The sequence below is a fragment of the Plecotus auritus genome (assembly GCF_963455305.1).
Source record: "Plecotus auritus genome assembly, chromosome: 4".
NCBI classification, from domain to species: domain Eukaryota; kingdom Metazoa; phylum Chordata; class Mammalia; order Chiroptera; family Vespertilionidae; genus Plecotus; species Plecotus auritus.
The window spans coordinates 138,090,754-138,113,373 of record NC_137775.1 but is presented as its reverse complement, the minus strand read 5'-3'; the positions used below and the strand labels follow the sequence as shown (position 1 = coordinate 138,113,373).

At 44.6% G+C, this 22,620-nt stretch overlaps 1 protein-coding gene across 2 annotated transcripts; it reads left to right on the top strand.

Annotated features, from left to right (window-relative positions):
• Positions 1–2,552: 2,552 nt before the first annotated feature.
• Positions 2,553–22,429, top strand: KEL (Kell metallo-endopeptidase (Kell blood group)). Of its 2 annotated transcripts, XM_080664941.1 has the most exons (19): positions 2,576–2,614; positions 3,238–3,343; positions 3,618–3,759; positions 3,989–4,165; positions 6,359–6,483; positions 6,782–6,928; positions 9,811–9,873; positions 9,968–10,156; positions 10,398–10,546; positions 11,630–11,759; positions 17,924–18,034; positions 19,132–19,230; positions 19,482–19,559; positions 19,975–20,075; positions 20,257–20,367; positions 20,539–20,606; positions 20,817–20,986; positions 21,344–21,439; positions 22,147–22,429. In XM_080664941.1, exons 2-19 carry the CDS (start codon positions 3,320–3,322, stop codon positions 22,306–22,308), a joined length of 2,142 nt encoding a protein of 713 aa, XP_080521067.1. In that variant the 5' UTR covers positions 2,576–2,614; positions 3,238–3,319; the 3' UTR covers positions 22,309–22,429. The 2 variants fall into 2 exon arrangements, with proteins under 2 accessions (XP_080521068.1, XP_080521067.1); XM_080664942.1 differs by lacking the exon at positions 9,811–9,873 and having other exon boundaries at positions 2,553–2,614.
• Positions 22,430–22,620: the final 191 nt, after the last annotated feature.

The following is a 22,620-nucleotide window of genomic DNA, read 5'->3' as shown; positions in this document are numbered from 1 at the left end:
AACATTCCACTGTCCAAAGCAAGTCAATGGCCAAGTCTAACATCAATGGACCAGGAGAAGTGTTTTATTTATAGTGGGAGGGGAAGAGTAGTGAATCGTTGCTAGATATTAAACCCAAACCATTACACCCACTTTATTGAAAATTTCACATGCTTTCTAGCTAGGATGAGGGGCTTGGTCTACCTGTGTGGCAGCAGAAATATTATCACCTTATATAAGACCAGCATAAATCTACATAAAAAAGAAATGGCAGGAACCCAACTTGGTCAATCTTCTACGTGAGGATCGCCTACAAATACTCATATCACATAAATGATGGCCCTTGTTATATGTGCCCTCAAGCATTGCAAGGCATCTCATGCCACATGGCAATGTGGCATTTTCTTATCTATGAACTGTAAGTCAGAATTTCCACTCACGTAAATGGTCATAATGCTCCCCTACCTTTGCAAAAAAAAACTCTAATAATTTTAAGATTGACCTTGACCTCTTAATTTCCTTCTGGTTATGCTTCTGACTGTTGGCTCTGCCCCCTCTTTTAGGCCTAGTACTTATCTTTCAGAGTTTGTGCTTGCACTTGCTTATACAGATTTAGACTTATATACACTCTAAGAACTTTGCTTTACATTTACACCTTGGATCCTCAACTCCTGACAGACTCAGGTTAGGTCCTATAATCCAGAAAGGTCTGTGGGTCCAATACCTTTATTTTGAATCTTCAACACTAGCTGACTAATATCTCAGGAGGGCCATAGATAAAGATTGCAGGAGGTAGATATCCTTTGGGTAGAAAAACACAAAAATCAAGGTTGAGAGTTTATGTACTAAGTCATCAACAAGATGTATTAAATTCAAGAACTAGATGAAACTATCAGGGGTTTTCAAGAGCATAAGACTCAGGAAGAAGATATCCAATATTAGAGCATGGAGAAATCTGCATAGATAGCTGTTAGCTATATCTGGTCTCCAGGGAGTCCAAAGAGTCACACCTTTGCCTGGCCTGATGCCCTCATTCTTTTTATATATATAATTTATTTCAGAGAGGAAGGGAGAGGGAGAGAGAGATGGAAACATCAATGATGAGAGAGAATCATTGATCGGCTGCTTCCTGCACACCCCTCACTGGGGATCAAGCCCACAACCCGGGCATGGGCCCTTGACCAGAATCAAACCTGGGACCCTTCAGTCCTCAGGCTGAGGTTCTATCCACTGAGCCAAACCAGCTAGGGCCTGATGCCCTCATTCTTAATTTAGAGCATCTGCTACCAAGAACATTTATTAGTTACTGATTGATTGTGTTGTCACACCACAGGGCAAGCTTACTCTAAATTGAAATAGGGAATCTCAGTCATATCTCCAACCTGGAAGCTATTCCTTCTACTTCTTCTCTTCTCCCCCACCCCAAATTCAATTCTTTAATTTTCTTATCATTATTTAAGATTTTTAAAAATTGATTTTGAGAGAGGGGCTGAGAGAGAAACATCAAGGTGAGAGTGAAACATTAACCAACTGCCTCTTGCATGCCCTCTACTGGGAATTGAGCTGCAACCTGGGCACGTGCCCTGCTGAGAATTAACCAGAATCCTTTTGGTGCATGGGATGATGCCCACCCAACTGAGCCACACTTTCCAGGGCCCTTTACCTATAGTTACACACACACACACACACACACACACACACACACACACACACACACACACACACAGAGCATCTTATCTAGAAAATAATGCATCCTTGGTTGTAATTTTCTGCCTCTTTTATTTTCAAATGCTTGCCTTACCCTGGGACTGTTAAGACAGACTGCTTTGGGCTTTTCTCCCTTTCCTCTTCTAAGCAACATGGCAGTTAGAGGCATTCACATCTCAACAGGCCATATCTTCCCTGTGATCTAACCTCCCCCAGCCCTCTGTATGAGTCTTGGTTCTACCATTCTTCACCTGATAGACTCAGCAAGTATACTCAGTCTATTTCACAGATAGAAATGATGTGTAAAGCAGGAATTCCAGATCTAGACAGCCTGGAGTTGATTTCAATCTGGGTCCTACTAGATACTAATCATGTGATCTTGGGAAAATCTCTTAATCAAGCTATACCTCCAATTTCCTCATCTATAAAACAAAGTAACCATACCTTATTTGACAGATTAGCATAGGACTAAAGAAGTAATGTATGATTAGTATATTGCCTTGCATATTGTAGACTAACAACAAATGATAGCTATCATAATTTGCATGTGTTTATTTATGTTGTTCCAGAGTTTCTAAAAGCAATACAATAGTATCAGACCATTTATGCAATAAAGGATAAGAGATAGTGAACCTGGTTTTTCCACTTTTGGTTTCTCTCACATCTCAATGGAATATAAGAAAAGGCTAAGAATTTGCTAAGATGGTGGAGAATGGGGACTTTTTAAAAAGAGTTTGGGGTTACTTGGGTTTTCTTTTTTCTCACTGTGAATCATGTTTACCATTCAATTTGAGGTAAATGAGGATATGAAAGACTCTAATTTGGAGAACCTACATATCAGGAAGTAGCACATGACTTATTTCTGAACATTATAAAGACAAGAGACTCTGGCAAAGGGGCAGAGCAAGGCAAGAGGAGCCTTCCAAGGGTAAGATTGCTTGGGGAGTGAGGACCACCCCCCTTTGCCTACCCTGAGAAGCTAAGATAAAGGAGGAGAGGCCAGGGTGTCTCTTGACTGATAACCAGGCTCCACCCAGAGGCCAATGGTGTGTGTATGGGGACAGGGGCATCCAGTGGCAGAAGTGCCCCTTCTCCAGGACCAAAAAACGGATGGGAGAAGGAGGGGGGCCATTTCCTGAATCCTACTCCTCAGACTCAACATCCAGACCACAACCAGGAAGGATTTTGGGAGCCAGAGAGGACAGAGAGAAGGACAGAGAGACGGACAGGCAGACAGACGGCAAGTCCCCTGAAACAGAAAAAAAAACACATTTCATTTTGGAGTCAGAGGCCTCAGCTGGGGAGTGGGGGCAGCTGCTGTGTGAGAATGCCCTGCTTGCCACTGGAGAGGAGGATGTGGGAGGCTTGGAGAGTAGAAAGGAGAAAGGACAGGAGACGATGGGGGTAGGGGACTAGTGGTACATCCTTGGGAGAGTTTCATTCTGAAGCCCATTTGGGAACACTGTCCTGGGATGAAAATATGCATGGAGGAGGTGTGAAAATGACCTGATATAACTCTCTTTAATGTACCCCCTTCCTTAATGTACCCAGCTTTTCTCTCCTCCTGCTCACCCAGTTCAGGAGGGTGGGGACAAGTGTGAGGAGACCACGGGGACTGAACCTGTTGAGTGGAATGGGGACTCTCTGGAGCCAGGAGGTAAGTGATGTCCTTGACCTGCACTGGGCAGATTTATGACACCCTTCCAGCTTTAGCATCCCACCCTTCATGGCCTGCTTTGTCCTTACCCAGGACAGGCAGCATCTCTTGTCTATGCATCTCCCAGGGGTGCTTATAGGGCCCAGCTAGGAAGAATGATCTTGAAACAAGGGGGCTCTGGCACTAACTTATTTATTCTCTCCCCTCTCCCTGTACCTTTCCTCCATCCTCCCCTCCCTTTTGTGTTTTTCATCACCTGGTTTCCTGCATGCAGAGACCTCCAGAAGAGGGGCAGCCCATTGAACAGAGCAGATGGTGGACCATGGCCAGGAGGATGCTAATGGCTGTCCTGCTTTTAGGCCTGCTCCTTGGTTCTTCTGTCCTTTTGTTCTATATCTTCCGGAGCTGTGGACCTCGTAAGCAGGATCCTGGAACCCCTAACCCATAACCCCATCAGCCCTCACTCAGTCATCTGTCCATCACTCTGAGGCTCCATGCCCACTGACTTAACTCACCACTCATCCTGACCCTTCTATCAACCCCCTTCCAGGTCTCTCCTTGGTCCTCACCAGGTGTTCCTTTGCCCAGGCCCTTGGGGGAGCCCTTATCTCTCTTTTCTCCCAGCTCTGAGCTTTTCCCCCACAGGCTCCTGTGAGATGCCCATATGTTTGCATCTCCTGGATCATTACCTGGCCTCTGAGAACACCAGTGCAGCACCCTGCACTGACTTCTTCAGCTTTGCCTGTGGAAAGGCCAAGGGAACCAGTAATTCTTTTCAGGCCCTTGCTGAGGAGAACAAGAGCCGACTTCGGAGAATACTGGGTAAGGAATGCAGGGCAAAGATTCTCTCTGAAAATGGGTGACTGAACCTAGAATCATCATGACTCCCAAACCTGTGTGGTTGTGGAACAGCTGGTCTGCACCATCACTAGTGGGCTTTCAGAACACTCCCCAGGTTTGCATCTCTCTCACTGTACCTTTCACCTCGATACCATCTCTGATCCATCTCTTCCAGTCCCTCACTTGGTCTTTATCTAAATCCCATCCTCTTTTCCTTCCAATTTATCTGTGATTACTACACTCTCTCCAAGTCCTCCCTTTTACCAACCTCCATATTCTTTGTTATCTCCCTTACATTTTCAATTTCTGTCCCATGCTTGGTATCTTCCCCACCAGCACCTCCTCAAGAGCTTTTGCACTTTAATTCTTCTCTCCATCACTCTCAGTCTCTAGCCTTCAAATCCTTCTTGTCTATAATGCCCCCTTATCATGTTATCCTCTCCCTCCCATAAACTCCCCATTCCCTGACAATCATCTGTTCTCTGCTAAAACCTGGGACCATGGAGTGCAAGCTGAACTTGAAGAAGTGGGATAATGCGGATGGATGATAGGAGATGATGGTGAGAAAGAAGTGGCATAGTGGGGTAAGAAGTGATAGAGGAGACTTTATATGGCTGTGTATAAGGAATGAGTATAGATAGGCATGAAGAACAGAACAAAATTAAAAACCCTGGGGGTACCAATTGGAATTTAGGAAAAATAAATGCATTGCTGTGCTCTCTTTATGATGCAGAGAGTAGAAGTAGGCTTGGTGAGGGGGCATGCTTTCATTTAAGGTACAGAGATGAAAAGAAACAATAGGCTTAGGATAAATTCTTTTTTAAAAAAAAAATCTCTTTTTCTTACTTATTTACTAGAGGCCCATTGCACAAAATTCGTGTACTGGGAGGGGGTGTCCCTCAGCCCAGCCTGCACCCTCTCCAATCTGGGACCCTTTGGGGGATGTCCGACTGCCGGTTTAGGCCCGATGCCTGTGGGATCGGGCCTAAACCGGCAGTTGTACATCCCTCTCACAATCTAGGACTGCTGGCTCCCAACTGCTCGCCTGCCTACCTGCCTGATTGCCCCTAACTGCTTCTGCCTGCCAGCCTGATCACCCCCTAACCACTCCCCTGCCAGCCTAATTGATGCCTAACTGCTCCCCTGCTGGCCCAATTGCCCCTAACTGCCTTCCCCTGCAGGCCTGGTCACCCCTAACTGCCCTCCCCTGCTGGCCATCTTGTGGTGGCCATATTGTGACCACATGGGGGCAGCCATCTTGTGCGAGGGCATGACAGTCAATTTGCATATTACCTCTTTATTATATAGGATTTATTTATTTATTTATTTATTTATTTATTTATTTATTTAATTGATTTCAGAGAGAAAGGGAGAAGGATAGAGAGATAGAAACATCAATGATGAGAGAGAACCACTGATCAGCTGCCTCCTGCATGCCCCCCACTGGGAATCGAACCCACAACCCGGGCATGTGCCCTTGGCCAGAATCGAACCTGGTACCCTTCAGTCTGCAGGTTGACTCTCTATCCACTGAGCCACACCAGCTAGGGCAGCTTAGGATAAATTCTATTGCCTACAATGGAATGAAAAGATATCAAAAGGACTGAGGGAGAGGTGTTAGATATTAGAGGGTGGATGATTCTAATGGATATGTGTTTGGGTTATTGTCATGTGTTTGTTTATTTTAGGGAGATCAAAGAGTGAGTAGTCTGAACTAGGGGAGCCTACCCTGTTTCTTCTCTTTGCTAACCCTTTCATTATGAGCTTTCCTCTCTTCAATCCTCAAAGTTCTTTGATGTCCTAAATTTTTCTAATTTCTTTATTCATCTCCCTCCTGTCTTCAATTTCTACCCTCTCTCCTCTATTCATATCTCACTCATTTCTCTCTCTTCCTTTTGTTCCCTGTATTTTCCTCATTTTCTTTCTCACCTTCCCTTTATTTTCCTCATTGTCTCCACACTCTTTTTCCCTGCTGTTATTCTTCCATCTAATTGATCCAGTGCAAATTGTCCAGTCTTCCCATATCCCCAAATTTCCTCACCTCTCCTTTCTTCCCTTTCTTTCCCTTTCCCCATGAGCCTTTCCTTTCTTTCCTATAAGCTCCCTGACTCATACCTTCACTGCTTGTCTCTGCACTGGCCTTACTCCTTTAATTCACCCATGCTTCTTTTCCAGAGGCCCCAGGATCCTGGCATCTGGGGCCTGGGGAGGAGAAAGCGTTCCAGTTCTACAACTCCTGCATGGACACAAGTGCCATTGAGGCTGCAGGGGCTGGTCCCCTCAGACAAGTGATTGAGGAGGTAGGACATGGGGCATGACTCTTATGGATACATGTTATGTAGGATCAATGTATGCTCAGGGTTGCCATTTTATTTTCTAGAGGGTGGATCCCCAGGTTCTAGGAGAAAGATGGAAATGGAAATGCCCTGAGGAAGTATTAGGACCTTGGGTCAAATTGGAGAAAGAAGGATAGAGGTGGAGCCCTAGAGAGATCAAAGAGCTCAGAGTAAAAGTCAGGAAGCAGTAGCTATCTGAGGAATGGGATACAGGTGTCAGAGATGAGACCCCTTTGCTGAGCCTTGTCTCTCTTCTTCCCAGCTTGGAGGCTGGCCAATCTCCGGTAATTGGACTTCCTTAGACTTTAACCGAACTCTGAGACTTCTGATGAGTCAGTATGGTCACTTCCCATTCTTCAGAGCTTATCTGGGACCTCATCCCATCCCTCCACACACACCAGTCATCCAGGTGAGAGATGTACTGGCAAAAACACAGTGAGACCTGGGCCTGCCTGGAGTTCTAACCTCTTGTTTCTTAGAGGAAGGTTGCAGGTTTGGGGAGAAAGGATAAATGTGCAATGTAGGGAAAAGACCTATCTTTATGGCAAATTATTCTTTGTGAGAGTTAGGCACTCTAGGCAAGATTAGGGAAAAGAGCAGCAAGGCCAGTCCAAGGAAGACATAAGTAGTTGTGGTCTTCCTTATTGCTTATCTGATTATCCCAGAGCCTCTTAACTAGACCCCTATCTCCATTATCACCCTTTTCTTATTTACATCAAGAGCTAATTATGCTATTATCTCTGCTTAAATGCCTTCCCTGACTCACCAGGTCATCTAGTTCTTAATCTTTAGCAAAACCTTGCAAGCCTTTTTAGTCTGATCCCTACAGACTTCTCCAGCTTTATCTCCTGCCACATTCCTTCTGCCCCTTAAATTCCAAGCCATGCTCACTCACAACTCCTCAGTCCACTGTATATATGACTTCCTTTGCCTACAACACTACTCCCCAATTCCCCATGCTCAGCCTGGAAAATGTACATATTTGTCAAATTTTGGTTTACATTATTATCTCTTCACTGACATCCTGACTTGAGATAGAGAACCCATTCGACCTCCCCTTTTCCATGCCCTCAGCACTTAACACTGTGTTGAAGGGTGTGAGCCTTTTAAAAACAGGGCCACACCTTATTCACCTTTGATTCTCAGGACCTAGCACAAGGCCAGGCCTATACCAGGTGTTTGTTGAGCAATAAATAAATAAAAACATTGGAGGCATAGGTATTGTGGCAGGCAATGTGATGCTATATATTTGACCCCATTCTCAAAAACTTCACAAGTTTATAAAAGATAAATATACAAGAAGAACTGATAATCAGTATATGGTATTCTGACTTCAGTTCCAAAGGGTGTGCTCAGAAGTTTAATGAACTTGGGGGATTAGTTAAAATTTGAAATAGTTAAGGAAGGCTCAGAGAGGGTAGAATATGAGCTGAGCCCTGGAGTGTGGTTGATTCATAAAGGTAAAGGCGAAGCTAAAGAACATGAAGAGTCCTTTAGCTTCACCTAAGGGGCTTTTTAGGGGAAGTCCTGAACTAAGAAAAAAGCCTGGAATGGTGTGACTCCTCTGTGGGGTGGGGAACAGAGGCTATGGGATGGGGTGCCGTCAGAGGTAAAAATAAGCCCGAAGACATGAGGTTGAGCTGATTATTCCATACCTAAGAAGCCAGATCTAGGTGATAACTTTTGACATAATAGAAAAAAAAATTGCAACTGAAGTCTTTCAAATACAATGGTTGTGCACTGAACTTAAGTAGAGTCAGCAGTTTGGGAGGCCAACCTAGAGGTGCTGAGGAATCGAGATGAGCAATTTTGAGGTTCCAAGCTAAGATGCTTATGGTAGAAATGGAAAGGAAAGGCCAGATGTGAGGGTTTAAGTGACTTTATCCTTGTGATCATGGTCCAGAGGACTTGATGACTGATTGAATGTACATAAAGGAAATGGAAGAGCTGCAAAGTGGTCTTCCCAGTTTTGATTTTGTATGAATGGGAAGATGGTGGTTACTATCAACTTGAGACTGGCTGGACTCTGGGGAGTAGAATGAGTAGAAAGAATAGACTGCAGGGGGAGCACTCCAGTGAGGGGGTGGGGACAGAGAGGAGCAAGAATAGGCAACGAGGTAGGAGTCAGACTAACCACAAAGTGAGCCACACAGGACATGGGAGGAGGCAGTTTTGGGAAAGAGGAGTCATTTCTGATTCTAAGATTTCTGAGCTCAGAGAATAAGGAATGAGAAGGAAGCCTTGGAAACCTACTAGAGACAACATCAGAAAGGGTTATGACAATGGCCACAGGTCATACAGAGTTTAGGAGGAAGATAAGGAAGCTGAAGCAGGGATATAGATGACTTAGTTCTTTAGCTTGGACATAAAATATGACAAGAGAGTCAAGTGAAAGTTTTTTCAAGGTCAAGGAAATGTAGATAGCTCAAGGTGGGAATGGGATATTGAAGTTGGAAAAAAAAACAAGGAAAGTGTAGGAGAAATAATCCAGAATAGAATCAAGGACATGCCAGTGCCAGAACCAAGCTGAGGCACGGGAGGTGAGCAAGCCACTTGGCTAGTATGCAAAATTTAAAAGGGTCCTTAAAACTCAGTAGTCGTAATAAATTATAGTTAATGAAATTTTTAAAAACTGAAAGTCAATGGAAAAATCCATGATAAACAAAATATCAAATTTTTGTATATTGTGGATTTTTTGAAAAAAAATACATTTTTCCCCAAAATGGATTAAAACTCTATTGTAGACTTTTTAAAAAACATCTACAATTTTTTTAAAAAGTAAATAAAAAATACATTTGAATCAAACACACTTCAGGGCTCAGCTCATATTCTCCCCTCATTTTTTGGGGAAAAAAAATCTATGGTGAACAAAGCCTTGTTATTTTACTCAGCATGGATTTTTAGCATTCATTTTTATTTTTAAAAATATCAATTAGGATATTAGTTGCCTTGATTACTGAGTTTTACCTCTTAAAGTTTGCATCTGAGATGGTATCTCACTCCTATACTCTAGGCCTGGCCCTAGCACAGACATGGTTTCATTCAGGACACCATTATCATGCTTCTCTTACTGAGCACCCCCAAAACTGATTGAAATACCCACCTTCTCTTCACATTTTCCCCATCCCCTTGCACCCAGTCCTTTCCTTCTTTTTGTACTCTCACTCCTTCTCTGTGCCCTCTGCATTCCATCTCCTGAGGCTGTCTTCCATGGCACAGTCCCCATCTCCCCACACCTGTCCTCTCCTTCCTCCACACTACCCCTTTCTCTCCAGTCTCTCTTGTGTCCAGATAGACCAGCCAGAGTTTGACATCCCCCTCAAGCAAGAGCAGGAACAGAAGATCTATGCCCAGGTAAGATGGAGCGGTGGACAAAGGCTTTGACCTTTGACTCTAGGAGAAAGACAGGGGCCACTAGTGCCTATGACTGAGGTTACCCCTCCCCCAGATCGTGCGGGAATACCTGACTTACCTGAATCAGCTGGGAACCTTGCTGGGAGGAGACCCAGGCAAGGTGCAAGAGCATGCCTCCTTGTCCATCTCCATTACCTCACAACTGTTCCAGTTTCTGAAGCCCCTGGGGCAGCAGCAGGCACAGGGAAAGCTCTTCCAGATTGTCACTATAGACCAACTGCAGGTGCCTTGAACCGGGGACTGGAGGAGGATGGGTATAAGGTCCTCTCTTTCAAACTTCCTTGACCTCCTTGTCTTCTTTTTCCTCATTCCCTTAATTCCTTTCCATCGCTAACATTTTTGGCTCCATCCTTTCCCCTAACCACCCCCTTCCCCAATCCCCCTCAAACCCTGAAGGTGGGGAAACCCTTCTTCCTTCTCTCCTCCTTTTCTGTTCCCCTCAGCCTTTGTGTCCCTCTTCTAAGGAAATGGCCCCTGCCATCAACTGGTTATCCTGCCTCCAAGCAACATTCACACCGATGTCCCTGAGCCCCTCCCAGACCATCATGGTACATGACCTGGATTATTTGAAAAACATGTCACAACTGGTGGAAAAACAGCTATTGAGCCACAGGTTTGCTCCAAGTGGGATCAGGGAGGTACAGGGCAGAGGAAAGAGTCGAAGACCCAGAGGTCTCAGGAACACAGGTAACTTGGAGAATGAAGGCTGGTAAGGGCCTCCCAGGAAGATGGGAGGGATTCACAGACACATGAGACAGAAAAGGGTTGGGGTTGACAACCCAAGAGGGAATGGAGGAAAGATGAGAGGCTTGGGGAAGGAAAAACACACATGAAATGAGGAATACTGGTGTCTGGCAAGACACAGAATTTGCTGGAGTAGAACCAAGCCTGTGAAGAGCCTCTGAGTTGTAGGAGATTTTGGAAGGCAAGTCATGGGACTAGCTTGTCCATGTGTGTCTCGTCAGCTGCTGATGAGTGTGGGCGGGAGGAAGAGGCATATGAGAGGAATAGATGGAGGAGATAATGGGTGGGGTGCTCTGGGGGAAAAGCTGAGGCAGAGGCCATTTCTCATATGTGAAGGCCTTGTGGGAAAGATCAGGAAGTCAAAGAAGGTGGGGGACATGAGGGTGAGGCTCTGTGTTGGGCCTTCCTCCATCCCTGATACCTGTGTGGCCACCACCTAAAGGGGCTTCTTCCAAGGACTTGGGCCCTTTTTCATAGTAACTCATTGACAGCAACATCTAGAGATGCTTTCTGAGGGAAACAGACAAGCATTCATGTGCATGAGCAGATTTACATAAAGGCACAGATCAAATGTGTAAGAGAGTTGCCAGCAGCCAGAGAAAGGTCCCTGATCCCAGCTTTGTTGTGCTTAGAAGATACATCTTAAGATGAGAGAGATCTTGGTTATAGAAGTAGATGAATCAGTTTTGTGAAATCTAAGTCCAGTTTTCATCTAGTCCAGATCTTTCTCTCCCTGTGACTTGAGAAGTCTGCCTAGTTCTTTGTTTCATCATTCTTCAACCCCATTCCAACCCAAACCAAGAAAAGCTCTCTTTTACTTTTCACAAACAGTTCTCTATAAATACAGAGGGAAGGGGCTTCTCCCAGGAATCCAGGAAACTTATGCAAGGGGTGACTTTGCATGAGGGATCACCAGAGCCATGAGGTGTGTGGGTCTCTTTTCTCTCCACAGGGACTTTCTGCAGAGCCACATGATCTTTGGGCTGGTGGGGACCCTTTCTCCAGCCCTGGACAGTAAATTCCAGGAGGCACGCAGATCCCTGAACCAGAAACTGCGGGAGCTGACTGAACGGCCACCCGTGGTGAGGACAGGAGGGCATGAATTGTCCCAGATTGGGGGCTAAAGGAGCATCTGTCATTTTGAGGGGTAAATTTTGGCCTATTCCTCTCAGGTAGGGGACACAAGAGTAGATGCCTCTCAATGTCTGGGCTTTCTATGGAAGCAGACAGGTTTGGCATGCAATGCTTACCTTGAGAATTGAGGTACCAAATACCAGACCTTTTAGGCACACATCTGGCTATGTCTAGCCTATGGCCTTTTGTTGAGTGTTAAAGTTTGAATATAGAGCTCTAAAATTATCAAGAACTGCTTTTCCCTTAAACTATTTTCCTAGCTATCCTGAACTCTGTGACTTGAGGACGGGATGAGAGACAGATGTAGCTAGCAGTGGCTTTTCCTTTGTCTGGTGATTCCAGTGTTTGTTGCTCATATTCTTCACAAAGAATTCATCTCTGACATCCGGTGGTATCTGTTGAGTCACACTATGGGCTTCGTGGTGCAAATCCTGATGTATCCGAGGAAGGGGCTGTATAGCAAACACACTTCACTAATCGAAGTCTACATCTTATCTATAAGATGTGGAGACACTTCTTTACTGAGAACTTTGAAATCTGGATTGGACACATCCAAATGCAATTGGAGGTATCTAGTATGTTAGAGACACCCCAACCTCTACAAAGGCCTCGGTTTAGTCTTAAAAATCACTGCATTTTTGTGGGGTTTTTTCTTAGTAATTTATGAACCATTTCTCTGCCTTGAAGAAACTCACTGCTTTGGCAACCTGAAATATCTGTGGAATACAAAGAGGGAAGATGTATGCACAGGGTACTGGAGTATATTTATTGCTTATTGAGAATTTATAATGTGCTAGACATTTTTCTAAGTCTTTTGGATAGATGAGCTGGTTTAATCTTCACAAGTTTTCCATGAGTTAGACACACCATTTCGTCCCTGTTTTATAGACGGAAATCCAGGCACAAAAGAAACCTTATCAAGGTAGTACACTGAGTAAGCTGATAGAGCTAGGATTTGAACTCTATCAGTCTGACTCCAGAGTTTCTGTGATTAATCATTGTGCTAAAAACAAAACAAAACAAAAACTCTTCTTCTTAGTACTTTCACTTAAGACCCCAAGTAGGTTCCTTCTGCTCAGCCTTCTCTTGACTTAGATGAAGAAGAACAGAGTCCTAACTCCTATTAGTTGGGGTTGCTACAAAATCCCTGGCAACAGCTTCCTGTAAATTCTAGAACAGTGTCCTGATGGCACGTCTTGAATGGGGAAAGAGTGCCAACATTGAAACTCACACTTGAACTCAGAAGGCTTACAAATGGCTAAAATTAGGATATATCTATATTTATATCTATATCTATATCTATATCTATATCTATATCTATCTATCTATATATATATCTCCTATATGGTATATAGTTATTTGTGGACTGAAAAGCTGAATGAAGCTCTACTAACAAATGGTTGTGTGGTTTTGGGGAAGCCACTTCACCTCTTTGAAGCAACAGTACCAAATATGACACATAATAATAAGAGCTGATACACAGTGTGTACCTACTGTTTTATAGTTTCATTGCATGCAACTTTTAGCATAAATTGTTTTATTTAATCCTCCCAGAAACACTCAGAGGACCTCAGAAAGAACAAATACCTTTTACAAGACTACACAGCTCATAAATAAAGAAACAGACACCAAAACAATGTGCCTGGCTCACAGGGCCATGTTTTTAACCACATACTGTGCAGAATTGAGAAATAAGTGGGTGGTACAGAAAATGGGTTCTTTCTATAAAGATCAAGAGAGTAAAATCTTTGGCTTTGTGGTCCATATGGTCTGTGTTGTAACCACTTAACTCTGTTCTTGTACAACAAATAAATGAAAGGGCGTAGTTGCATTCCAAGGAAACTCTGGTTTAGACAACAGATACTCTTGGAGTTCCCAACAGGGAGAGACTTGCGTCGGTTTGATAGAACAGTGGGATCTCCACAAAAGGGGAAGAATAGAAATAGGTTCTAGAGAATTGAAGTTTTCATTGAGACAAGGCATGGGATAGGCTGGCTAAAATGTGGTGTAATATGACAGATCCTCCTGGTGGCTCTGGCTGAGAAGAGCAGGCTGGACTATGCCTGCTGTTTGGGGAGCATGCTGAAGAATTTGAGGATCTGCAAGGAGCCAGTGCAACTGGAACAGAGAATGGAAATGAGATAACAATAGGGAGGAGTTCAGAGAGCATAAAGGGCCTGATAGGTCACTGTAGAGACTTTGGCTTTTCTCTGCATGAAAAAGGGGCCTATAGGATTTATTTGTTTTATGTTTTAAAACAGGGGTAAGGAACCTTTTTTGTCTGCCAAGGGCCATTTGGATATTTATAACATCATTCATGGGCCATACAAAATTATCAACTTAAAAATTAGCCTTAAAATTTTTTTTTTAATTAAAAAGAAAGGGGAAAAAAAGTAGCCTTCTATATTTGGTCAAACATTTAATTACTCACCCCTAATGCCTTGGCAGGGCCAGACCAAATGATTTCGCTCGCCAGATGTTTCTCACTCCTCTTTTAAACAAAATGTAAGTTGAAAGTAAGCAACAGGGTTTCCTGACAGATGCGTGGTATGAGTCAGACACTACCAAGGTTTAAGCCTTAATTTGATCTGATTCATGATTCTGTTCTATGGTTATTAAGTACAGATTTCTGACCATATTCTTCTGAATGCATTCTATTTTATAGTGTCCTTATTTAGAAAGACTGTTAGGTCTCATTATATGAACATATTTTGTTGATTAATTGTGAATATATAGTCAATAAAATGGCTATTAATCCAGGTTTTATTATATTTGAGAAGCTGAATTTGAGGAACTAAAAGTAGGACTTTACATTTGTACCTGTTAAATGTGAACTGTTTATATTCAGCCCAGCTTCCCAATGTATTCAGGTAATTTCATCCTTTTTTTTCCAATCACCCATTATATTGCCTTTTTTCCCCACCTTGGGTCATTTGCATTCTATAGTGTATCTTCATCTAGACTACTGTTAAGATCTTGAAAAAGGAAGAGTATCAGGTCAGGCTGTTGAAGACCTGGTTATAGATCCATCCATTCATTTATGCAGCAAATATTTATTGAGCACCTGCTAGATACAAGACCCTTCTCTAGGAACTTTAGACTGCAGTGAACAAAAGAGACAAGAATCTCTGTGCTCAGACACTTATATTCTAATGGATGAAGAAAGATTTTTCAGTAGTCCTGGTCAGGGAACCTCATACAAACTTGGAGTCATTAATTTTCAATGTTTTGTTATAGTTCAGCCAGTTGAGAATCCACTCAAATTATACTATCATCTAACATAAATTTCTCCAATCTAATTCTCAAGGATTTAATTTGTGGTTTTACCAAATGCCTCCTTGAAATAAAAATAATGCCAGAGGAGTAACATCTTAGAATTTACAGAGTGTTTTCAATGGATTCTTTTACTTCATCTTTTAAACAACTCTGTAATGAAGTTAGAACAGATATCCGTCTCACTTTTGTAGCTGGTGTATCTGAAATACCAATGTTTAAGTTAAACATCAACATTTAGTAAATGCTGAATTCTCTGTGTGGAGGAGGTATTGAGGTGGTCCTAGAGGATGCATCTAACCTATCGATGTGTTTTGTTGGTCTTTAAAGCTTTTTATAGATGTTTAATTCATCACCAACATTCAAAAATTAGGAGATGGCATGCCAGTAATCTGATTTTCAGCCCTTTGTTGTAAACGTGAAGCTTGTGTATTGCTGGGCTCGCCTTCTCCAGGGCAACAGCTGACTGCAGTTCAGCCCAGACTGGACATGTTCTCTCCCATTTGCCATCACCCCTCCATGTGGTTCTGATGTTGGATAGCTTCTCTCAGTTATGTCACCTCATGGCCCCTATTTGAGTTTGTGACTACTGGTTTGAAGTATGTCCTCACGTGATGAACCTGTTAACCACAGAAATCCCTATTATTTTGACCTTGTTTGTGCTCAGTGATCCTGCGTTAGCCCTTAGTCATTGCACATAATTTTCCAAGTGTTAAAAAGTAGTCAGTTTAATGATTCCCAGAGTTGCACAGGGGTGAACAATGGGTAGTCTGAGGTGGCATCTATACTCTCCAGGAATCAGGTCAAGGCCTGCCATGGCCCGGGCTATGGAGACAGGCATGGAGCAGGCAAAGGCTGTTGGAGAAAGGGGCAGGCACCGGAGAAAGGGATCAGGGAACAAGTCAAGAACCAGGAGGTATGAAAAGGGGAGGCACCACCAAGCACAAGGCCAATGCTGTTGGCTTCTGTGCCAGCTCCCACCCCAAGCTTGACATAGGGAGGCCTGTGGGGGATGGACCTTAAAGATGGTCAGAAGAGCCTGCACTTGACCCAGTCATTTCACTATCAGACCGGGGTTTCCTTTCCACTTGTGTTTGCTTTTCAAATTTGTGTTTCAGCGCTCCAACTAATACACTAGAGAAAGTGTCTTAGTGCCTTCTCCTCACAAGGTCCTTAGCAGGCCTCATAGTGAGGGGACAAGAACACACAGTGTGGGCAACCAGGTCTGGAGCCACCCAAAAAATGATAAATGTCCTAACAGCAAGGCTCAGGACTTTCTTCTTCACTGAAGACAATGCTGGCCTTCTCTTTCTGGTCCCTCTTTTGTGGGAGCCCCATAAACTCTCTCTCCAGTCTTAGGGCCAGAAAGCTTAGTGGCATCCTAAGAGGAGATCTAAGGGGAGTAAATAAGTTACAGGAATGAAATCTTGTGACTTCACCCCACAATTTTTAGCATATTAGCTGGTTTTTCAAAGTCTCAGCTCAGCTTTCCAGTAGGCCAGCTCTCATATTCCTACTGTGGCCCATTGGTCATGTTTCGCAGTCTGCCGTGTGTCATCTCTGGGCCTTCCTCTTGGTCAACTTTTCTTTTTTCTTTTTTTTTTTTTTTCAAATTTTTTATTAAGGTATTATATGTGTACATATCTTACCATTGCCCTCCCCACCCCACTCCCATACCTGCCCTCACCCCCCAATGTTTTGCATCCGTTGGTTACTCTTATATGCATGCATACAAGTCCTTCAGTTGATCTTTTATTTCCCCCACCTCTCCCTAACCTTACCGCTGTAATTAGACACTCTGTTTGATGCTTTACTGCCTCTGTAACTATCTTTTGGTTCATCAGTTTATAATGTTTTTCATTATCCCTAAATGAGTGAGATCATGTGGTATTTTTCTTTCATTGACTGGCTTATTTCACTTAGCATAATGTTCTCTAATTCCATCCAGGTGTCTACAAATGGTAGTAATTCCTTCTTTTTTATGGCAGCATAGTATTCCATTGTGTAGATGTATCTTGGTCAACTTTTCAAAACCATACAAGTCCATCATCAAAACCTCCCCAGCATCCCTCTTTTTCTTATTCTTTCTGTCCTACTGTTAAAAATTGCCCCAGCTGCCAAGGGCCTCTTGAGTTTTTGTCTAACCATCTCTCTGCATTTAAGGTTGAAGATCTCTCCCGTCTCATCCTATTTTCTCTTCATTTCATCTGGCTTTGGCTGCAAGTTTCTTAGCTTTCTGAATTCACATTTTTAGTCTTCTCTTTAGTACTGTTTTCCTACCAAGGTTCTCCTATCTGAACCTCAATAATTTTACTCTGATAATTTTCTTCTTTATAAGACAAGATCTTGCCATGTGATCCATGATAACCATTTGGAAAGTGGGGAGGGTCGTGGAAGGGAGGGAGAAATGACCTTCTCTAATTTGCATTTTAAGCAAAGAAATGTGGGAAGGGGAGTCATTGTTGGGTTTCCAGAGCAGTGCCTGTGGTAGGTGGGGACAAGGTGGCCAAGGGACCTGAGAGGTTTCCAGGAGCCTTTCCATCCTTCATAAGGATACCTCCCAGAGGCCTTGCTTTCAAATTCAGTAGGCAATAAACAAGTATGATTTGCCCAACCCAGGCTTCTGAGATTAATCTTAGAGAACTAAGCCTGGGTTAGCTAAGTAGCAATGAACCCATGTATACCACCAAAAGGGATAACAGAATAAAGTGAGACAAACCCAGAACGTTCAGAAAAGAGTACAGTCTCTGTTGGGAGGAGGACTAGATAAGATTGGCCTGGGAAAACAGATGAGGAAGACCCTTGATGGGAACATCTCATTCCAACTTTGTCTCTGTAGCCCGCCTACCCTCGATGGATGAAGTGCGTGGAGGATACTGGAGATTTCTTCGAGCCTACCCTGGCAGCCTTGTTTGTTCATGAGGCCTTCAGCCCAAGCACCCAAAGTGCTGTATGTGAGGGCTCTTCCCCAGCCCATGTCCCTCCACCCCTCCCCACCCAACATATCCTCTCCTAATTCTATTGCCTGTGTCCTTCTCAGTGGTTTGTGTATTTAAGGAGTCAGGCAGTCACAGAGAGAGAACCCAAAGAAGGACATGCTATGTCCCCAGGGTTTACACAGTTTAACTATGAGACATAAAGGGTACACAACATGCACTAACTTGAACAAGTCACCCAACTTTCCTGCTCTTGTGTTTCCTCAACCAGAAAATGAGAAAACTGAACTCCATGACCTCTAAGGCTACTCCCTGTTTATGATTTTTAACAACACATGAAACGACATGAGGATGGATTGATATAATCTTAAGAAGTGAAAATAAATAACTACTGAATACTTTTGAGTACCTATCATGTGCCTGGTACTCTTGTAAGAACTTCCTTTGAACTACTTTAAGTACAAGCATCATCCTAATACTTTAAGAACTGAAGCACAGAGAGGCCTGCCCAAAGCTACCAAATAGCAGTTAGGACTTGAACTCAGGTTTTGATATTGTCATCCATTTCCCTCCATTAAGAAAAGCTATACATGAGATGGTAAATGGCAATAACTCTATAGTCAGGTTGTAAAGCTAGTGAGACTTCAACTTGTTGGGATGCTGAAACCCCCAGGAAGATGGAAAGAGGAAAAGCATGCCTTAAGAAAAAAGGTGTGAGGGGAAAAAAAGAGAAAGAAAGGGGGTGTGAGGACAAGAGTTCCTGAGAGCAGAGATAGTCCTCATCTCCCTCCACTGTCTGAGTGAATTGCCTGGCCCAGAGTAAGGATGGCGTCTCCTTCCATTGGCAGGCTGAGATCTTCCCACAAAAAGACATTGTTTCCCCTGTCAACCCTCAGGAGTGGCCAGCTCCCACTTTCCCTTTCTGTCTCCACAGATCTTTCTGGGTTTTTGGCCACCTAGGGATTACCACTTTCCACTCTCTTCCTGAGCTCTGCCCCCTTCTCTGGCAGCTCCTCAGAACCAAGGCCTCTAGAGACCTGGGGTGGGCAGGACCCAAGACCAAGACTGGCCCTCATCCTGTTTCTCTGTCCCTGCCCCCTCGCATCCACAGGCCATGGATTTATTCACTGCCATCAAGGATGCCCTCATCACCCGCCTCAGAAGGATTCCCTGGATGGATGAGGAGACCCGGAGAAAGGCCCAGGACAGGGTGAGGCTGGGGTAAAAGACAGGTTGATTATGTGCAGGGGTAAGTGGGGTTGGGGTTGGGGGAGGGATTGAGTATTGTATCAAGAGATCACAGTGGCTGGAGGAGAGTACCCAAGACACAAGGGTACCACCACCATGTGGCACACATACCCTAGTGACAATAGGAAAGGTGGGGACAGGGTAGTGAGCAGGAAAACTTCCCTTTGATAGACTCAGGGTAGCTAGATTCCTTCTACCTGTGTCTCTCCCCAGGTCACCCAGCTGCAGGTGAAGATGGGGGGCCCAGAATGGGCCATGGAGCCAGCGCTGGCCAGACAGGAATACAGTGATGTGGGTCCCTGCCCTTGACAGCTCCACCTTAGTCTTCAACTTCTTCACCCCTGACCCACCCAAATGGCAGACTATTTTCCTTTGGTGATCTGAACCAACCCCTTCTTGCCCTCCTGCTAGCTGGACTTTATGGGCAAGATACTGTGGGTCTTGCCAGCAGAGGAATGGAACCTTTTCAGGTCATAATGTGTGTGTGCACACATGCACATGTGCATTCTTGTGACTTGCCTGAGGGTGTTTATCTGTGTGGCGACACATGTGAAGCCTGTCTAGCCCATGTGTGGTGTGGTGGTAGTGTGCTGGTTTCCACTGTACTGGGGATGTCTGTGTGTAGGGCTAATCTGTCTGGGTTCAAATGTAGCCATCAGGGTATGTCAGTGTGCATGTACACTAGTCACCTCTTGGCTCCTCCCAGGTACACCTCGGACCCAGTTTCCTGCAGTCCTTCCTGAGTGGTATTCGATCCCGCCAAGCTAGAATTGTCCAGAGCTCCTTGCAGCCTTTTCCCCACCACAGGTATGAGAGCAAAGGAGATACAGACACTGTGTCCCAGAGATGTACATCCATGATTAGCAAGAGAGCAAGCTAGGGGCTCAGGGAAACAGGAACAGTGACAGTAGTTGGGGGCAACTAAATATATCTTGGGGGGGGGGCAAATAAATGATGGAGCTGGTGTTCATATGTACCCATCCCACAGGTGGCAGGTGTCCCCCTGGGGGGTCAATGCTTACTATTCAATAACTGACCACATGGTGGTCTTTCCAGCTGGACTCCTCCAACCACCATTCTTCCATCCTGCCTACCCCAGGTATGGGCCATTCCATGAGTGTGGGCAGGATGTTTCCTAAGAGTGATGAGCAGCTGTAGCTGGGGTGGGGGGGGGGGGTGGGGGGATGGCAATAGATGGGACTTGTGGTTGGAGGATTAGGATTAAAAATGTTGAAGGGTTCTGGGGGTAAGATAAGCCCTGTCTCTTTAGGGCCGTGAACTTTGGCGCTGCTGGCAGCATCATGGCCCGGGAGCTGTTGCACATCTTTGACCAGCTCTGTGGGTATCAGTGGGCCATTGGGGGGTGGTCATTGAGAACCCAGGTGAAGGCCCCTAAAGGAGGAGAAAGGAAGAGTATGTGAGGGCTCTGAGTGGGACAGTCCTGAGCCTTTGCAATGCTCTGGGGAGCCAGCCCAGCCTGTGGTACTCCCATGTCCTCACCCCTGCACCATGCCTCAACATTCCATTGCCTTGCCCTATTTTCAACAGTACTCCCTGGGGGCTGCCCAGCCTGTGATACCCATGCCCTAGAGGAGGCGCTGCTGTGTCTGGAGCACCACTATGCTGCCTTTCCGTTATACAATGTAACTTCCTTCAATAGCTCCCACACAGTACTGGAGAATGCTGCAGACATGGGGGGGCTGGCAATGGCACTGCAGGTAACTCACATCCCAAAGGTCAGAATCTCTTTTCACTAACAAAATAGACACCCTGTCCCTGACTTTTCCTTCTGCCATCTCTCATGCATACATAGTTGTAAAGCTTTCTGCCCATCACATCCCCACTGAACAATGGTCACTTGGGGATCCCCCTCCTACCTAATAGATCCCTCTTTTCTAGGATAACCATAGATTTTCTCACAAGTACATTTCTCCTGGCTCAGACCTGTCTGTCAGTGCAAAACTTGGGAAAGGGGACTATGAACTGGTTTGGGGTTTTGTGTACAGGGCATCAGACCTCCAAATGGCACAGGTTTGGAGCCTAAGGGCTACTCTTCATCCCACCCCCATATCTAGGCATACAACAAGATGCTATTATGGCACCGTGGGGAGACCACCCTGCCCAAACTAGACCTCACCCCCCAGCAACTCTTCTTCCGAAGCTATGCCCAGGTAGGTGGTCGCCATCTCCCACTATGACTTGCTCCATGTCAGATAAATACCCTATTGGTAATGCTTAAAGAATCTCCGCCTCCTGATACACATTTTCTCAAATGCTCCCACCATTGCCACAGATGTCCTTTCATACATGTCTGCTTGGGCCCATCCTTTCAGGTTATCACAATTTTTTTTTCTGCCAAATTTAGCATCTCCTTCAAAAAACAATAACAAAAAAATCTCTACTTCTAAATCCCTCCCTGGGATGAGCTCAACTTGGCCCACCCCCTCTTATTTCTTCTGAAAATACAAACCCATGAAAAACAAGTCTTAACAGATTGTCTATAGGCTACATTTCTCTTCAAAGATGTCACTCCCAAGTGTGAGCCCCTAAGTACCATGTGTTCCCTCAATAGACACTGCCCCCAATTCCTCAATATACTTAAAAACCTTGTCACAGAGTTCTTCCAATAGACCTCACCTCTCAGTCACTTACAAGTGGTCTGATTCCACACCTGGGGTCCTTCCCTGAATGCCTAGTGCCAGGTTAAATGACCTACAATTGGAAAATGCTCTTCCTCTCTCCTCATGGTCCTTGGTCATTCCCATCCCTGCTTGTCTTTGTCTGCTGTTCCTAGCACCACCTCATCACCAGGTCTTACCTACTGACCCTTATCTATCCTGGTTTTCTCCTTACTCTCTGTGAACCTCTTTCTTCCCAGGTGATGTGTAGGAAGCTCAGCACACAGGATTCTCAGGACACTCACAGCCCTCCCACCCTTCGAGTCCATGGGCCTCTCAGCAACATTCCAGCCTTCGCTAGACATTTCAACTGTCCACGTGGTGCCCTCCTGAACCCCTCAGAACGCTGCCAACTCTGGTAACCTGGCTACCAAAGAGACCTCAATACACATGTATCAATATCTCCCTGCCCCATCCATGGAATCAGGGTGATGTCTCCTCTCCCCTTTTCCAAAAATAAAATCTGGTACTTGGTTTCCGCCTATCTCTTAAGACTCTTTCCTGATTTGCACTACCTAAAAGTCAGAAAAGATAAAGGAGAAACTTTGAAGCAGAGTTCCACAGACATGAGAAAATGAAAGAACCAATGATTGGTGAACTGGTAGGTCTAAAGGTCAGAGGTTGGGTGATTAAACAGACTAGTTCAAATAGGAGGGCTTTGGTTAAGTCTCAGG